This window comes from Frankliniella occidentalis, unplaced genomic scaffold (genome assembly GCF_000697945.3).
Source record: "Frankliniella occidentalis isolate FOCC.00 unplaced genomic scaffold, Focc_3.1 Scaffold249, whole genome shotgun sequence".
Lineage (NCBI taxonomy): Eukaryota > Metazoa > Arthropoda > Insecta > Thysanoptera > Thripidae > Frankliniella > Frankliniella occidentalis.
The window spans coordinates 186,710-191,620 of record NW_026267375.1 but is presented as its reverse complement, the minus strand read 5'-3'; the positions used below and the strand labels follow the sequence as shown (position 1 = coordinate 191,620).

The following is a 4,911-nucleotide window of genomic DNA, read 5'->3' as shown; positions in this document are numbered from 1 at the left end:
ATGTCAGATGACATGCGCACTTTTGTTCAGATTATGACTGACATGCGCACTTTCTGTCAGATGACGATGACATGCGTTCTTTTGTCAGATGAGACCTCTGGTGACATGCGCATGTTAGTCAGATGACAAAGACATGCGTACAATTTGTCAGATGACGCTGACATACGCGTATTTAATCAACAAGTGAGGCTGATTGGATTTAACAGAGGATACTAATTCAGCAGATAGAGGACAGAACAAATGTGATTGTGTCCCACCTTGAGATAAGGCTGTAAACTGTATTCCTTGGTTATTTCACTCCACTCATACTGGTGCAATACACAAGAAAACACGAAATCTCGAGCTAAATCTTGCACTAGTTGATGATGGCAGGCTGGCTGGGAAAAGGGTGGTAAATACTCGCGAGCCATGTCTTGGTCACTGTCAGGACGAAACACCAAACACAAAACATTCGAAACGGTAAGAAGTGTCATCGACTGTCCACCATCCACTATGTTGTTCTTGGTCTCATAAGGCACACATCGGAACCGTTATCCGCACGCCCAGCGCGAAGTGCCAGTAAGCGATAGCCAGCAGAAAGGGAAAGTGGTGAAAAGATGTTTTGTTTATGGTCGAGTCGTCTGGCCGAGGCTTTGACTTTAGTGGATATTAATTGAAATTGTATCCTTGATTGTCATCTCGGTTCGACACGTGGAATTCGCACTGCTTTTCTTTGAATTCATACTCTATTGTCATAACCACATAAAGGCGTGGTGTTGTCTTCCTTAACATTGTGATAAATGTGGTTTGCGTTATTTTTCTCCTCACTATGGCAACCAAGGAATACAGTTCACAACCTCATCTCAAGGTAAATCAATTGGGACCTCACAAAACAGCAAATAATAGTCTAGAATAGTGCCCACAATCATATTTGTTCTGTCCCCTATCTGCTGAATTAGTATCCTCTGTTAAATCCAATCAGCCTGACCTGTTGATTAAATACGCGTATGTCAGCGTCATCTGACAAATTGTACGCATGTCTTTGTCATCTGACTAACATGCGAATGTCACCAGAGGTCTCATCTGACAAAAGAACGCATGTCATCGTCATCTGACAGAAGGTGCGCATGTCAGTCATAATCTGAACAAAAGTGCGCATGTCATCTGACATACGTACTTTTGTCAGATGACAAATGACATGCGTACTTTTGCACCATGTCCGCCTATGGCTACCTATGGGGAATTTTCCCAAAATTCCATTTGCACTGGGTGTAGAACATGTTTCTGGTCAGTTTGGTCTTAAAAAGTGGTTTTTGGAAATTTGATGACCTACATACTTATGGCAGATGACAGGTGAATGGTCGTTGTTAAAGGCGGTAACGACGCGTTTACATGGGCCCCGCCAACTTCACGACAGCGGGACCCATCGCGAATGTCAACATTTCGATAACGCCATTCTGGACCGAAAAAAACTCTGCTTTCAGCACGTGCTATTCGTTTAAATTGTGCGTCAATGGCAAGTATTCAAAGGCACCATCAAAAACGTGATTTGACGCAGAGGCCTGGGTAAACAAGGTCGTCGGGACCGATCGCAAATTTCAGCAATCTGATTACGCCATTCTAACCGAAAAAAAAACTCTGCTCTCAGGCCGTGCTATCCGTTTGATTTGTGCGTCCACGCACGTTGCAAAAGTAACCGTCAAAACCGCACATTTGAAGCGAAGGCCCCAGTAAACAAGGCCAGCGGGACCCAGTGACTCACAATTAAATCCGAGCACCCTGAAAAACTTAAACTGTGCTTATGAACCGTCTAGGCAATAAAAACTGTGCTCGTCCCTTTCGGGGCTGTAACAACGCGTTCATGTGGGTTTTGCCAACTACACGAATTTCACAAATCGCGAATTTCAACAATCCGATTACGCCATTCTGACCGGAAACAACTGTGATTTCAGGCCGTGCTATCCATTTAAATTGTGCGTCAATTAAATCCGAGCACGCCGAGCAAACTGTGCTTTTGTATGGACCTCTTCTTATTCGTATCATCTTTCTCTGGTATTGCAGTTCATCGTAATCGGGCGATGCGTGGCAGAAACTCATGGGTTTCCAACTAAGGATGTGCACTTTATGCTTTCGCATAATCGCATAATTTTCGAAACTTCACTGAAATGGACGGGGAATCAACTGGTTAGCTCTGTTGTCACCCCTCGATCCAAATCCGAAGAGCATCGAAAACGCATAATTTCTCAAAATCGCAGCATGGAGGCATTTTCGCATAATTTGAGCATAATTGCAAGGAAAAGGGTTGTATTAAAAACGGTTGTATTTTGCAATTGGTTTTAATATTTTGCGCATTTTACCGCACATTTTGATCCGACAATTGAAATTGTCTTACCAATTTTGGCCTTCCTTTCATACCGCATACTTATATTAATGTAAATGTTTGCAATGTGTGAACGCAAAACGAATATAAAAGCATAATTTAGTAGGAAACGCAAAAAAGAACTTTTTAAGAAGCAGTAACATTAAGAAAGAAAACACCAAAAAGCATAAAAACGCATAATTGGGTAGAAAACGTGGCATAAAGAGAGCATATTTGGAAAATTTTAAAGCATAATCACCGCATAAAAGTGACATTTTTGAGAGCATAATTGGCAGTTTGAAAACGCATAAAGTGCATATCCTTATTTCCAACTGATGCTGTACGGGATTGTGATCCTGCAGACGTGGTGAGTGTTTAGGTCTCCCCTCAATGAAATAACGTGTCAATACATAAATGATAACAATGATAGCGCCTGCAACGTGTTTTGTTGTCAGCTATTGCTTTATTATTAATAACTTTGTTACTCATTTCTACTTCTTGATTTCAGTGTTGATGTTAACTATGCTGCATGGAGAGAGACGCCCAGCAGTGTGCCTATTACCATGTGTAAGTTCATTGAATTATTTATTTTCCTGACGTTACAACACTTGACTGAGCTTACTGTGATTGGCAAGGCACATGCTGTATAACCTATTTTAATTTTTTTTTGTTTGGTTTATACAGCTGCCCAGTTGCGCTGCTTTTTTTGTACGTTCTCAACGACTAACTTCACGGAACATCTCAGCCACCATTATCACCATCGTCACATTAATAGACACAGATTTTACTGTGGCTATTACCCTGACTGCCGAAGTGTTTTATCTACAGAGCGTCTGCTCAGACTCCACACTCTTCGTGTCCATCACCTCAAAGTCAGGAATTCACAACCTTCAGCTTCAACACCAGCACCAAATAATTTTGGTAAATACCTTTGTTCTGTGTTAACGTGCAGAAAGGAGTTTGAGTGTTTTCCTGAACTGCTAAAACATTTGAAGACTCATATACGCATGAAAGTTTTTGTCAAGTGCCCTCATCATCCATGCTCTAAAGAATATAACCATCTCGGTTCATTCACTGGTCATCTATCTAAAAAACATCGTGCTAAACCATCTGTCACTCCTGCGGTTGAAGCAGGAGCAGTTGAGAATAATTTTAGTAATGAAGAGGAAGATTTGTTCTCAGAATCTACTGTTACTGACACTGATCCCCTGTTTGAAGATCAAAATGAAAATGAAGATGAAGATGATTGCCTTATGAAGAGTTTTGCTCAGTTCTGTATGAAGTTGGAATTCCATTTCCTTGTACCTGAAAAGACTGTTCAATTTTCAGTTGATGAAATATTTAAGATACAATCTCAGAGCAAAGAGTTTTATCGAAGTGAGTTAATGCAGACTTTGCAGTCAGAAAACATCTCGATTGACAAAGTAAATCGCATTTTTAAGTATGCATTTGCTAATGACCCATTTACAAAGCAGTATGATCAAAATTGGAAGACTCCTCATAAACGTAAAAACTTCTATAAGAAGGCATTTCATTTTGTCAATCCTGAAAAAATTGAATATGTCAAGACTATTACCAAGAAAGGCATTACCAGCAATGTTAAAACATTCTTTTATTATGTGGATATTGAAAAGACTCTTCAATATTCATTCACTAAAGATAAGTCCTTAAACTTGGATTTAAAACCACCTCTATCAAGAACTGATGGGTTGTTGACTGACGTCACTGATGGGAAAAGCTTTTAAAGATAACACATTTTTCCAAGAAAATCCCGTGTGTATCAAGATAATAATCTATCAAGATGGAGTTGAAATTGTCAATGCAATTGGCTCGGCCAAACGTATCCACAAACTATTAGCTATTTATCTTTCTATCTTGAACTTACCTGACCATCTTCGGTCACACATTAACTCTATCAAGTTAGTGGCTCTAGGTAAGGAAAAACATTTTGATCATCAAATTGTTTCTTGAAGAATTGTTAAAGATCTAAAATTATCCGCTTCGCTCCACCGGCAACTCTGTTCGGCAGGGAGCGGGCCAAGCTTGGCCTGCCGACGGCGTTTGGGACGGGCCTTCGGCCCGTCCCTTCTGAATTTTTATGGTGTAATACATCTTCTATCCGAAAACGGGCCTTCGGCCCGTTGGAGTGACGGCTCACGTTAGGCCATCTTTTTGCCAGGTACCTTTTCTGTCCACTTCGTAATCAAAACTCAACAAACGAAGTATTCTTTTCATACGCTGAACATCTTTGGCTGTGTGTGCCGTAGTTTGTAGAATACATGCAAGTTATGCCAAATCCCTTATAAGTTATTGATGTTAGCTTATGAATCAAATAACACACCTATGAAAAGATACATTAGACTAGCCCTAGAAGAAGTTATAAATATACCTCCAGACATACTCTGATTGACTCCGAACGTGTTCAAACAACAAATAAATGTTTTGTTTTTTTTTGTTTTTTTTTTTTTGCTATTTTGCATGGAAGTCTACACGTTTTATTAATGATGTCCCACCATAAAATAAGCCCACTCTTCTGCTTAGAAGAAAATTTTGAACCGACGGCATACTTCTCA

The 4,911-nt window shown here is 40.1% G+C and overlaps 1 protein-coding gene across 1 annotated transcript in view; it reads left to right on the top strand.

The window, feature by feature from the left end:
- LOC127750740 (uncharacterized) overlaps positions 1 to 4,884 on the top strand; it is a 6,501-nt gene extending 1,617 nt beyond the window's left edge. Inside the window, exons 2-4 of the mRNA XM_052273134.1 lie at positions 2,041 to 2,705; positions 2,847 to 2,905; positions 3,023 to 4,884. Coding sequence (XP_052129094.1) covers positions 2,674 to 2,705; positions 2,847 to 2,905; positions 3,023 to 4,083 — 1,152 coding nt within the window. The 5' untranslated portion in view covers positions 2,041 to 2,673 and the 3' untranslated portion in view covers positions 4,084 to 4,884. The remainder of the gene's footprint in view (positions 1 to 2,040; positions 2,706 to 2,846; positions 2,906 to 3,022) is intronic.
- The last annotated feature ends 27 nt before the right edge of the window (positions 4,885 to 4,911 follow it).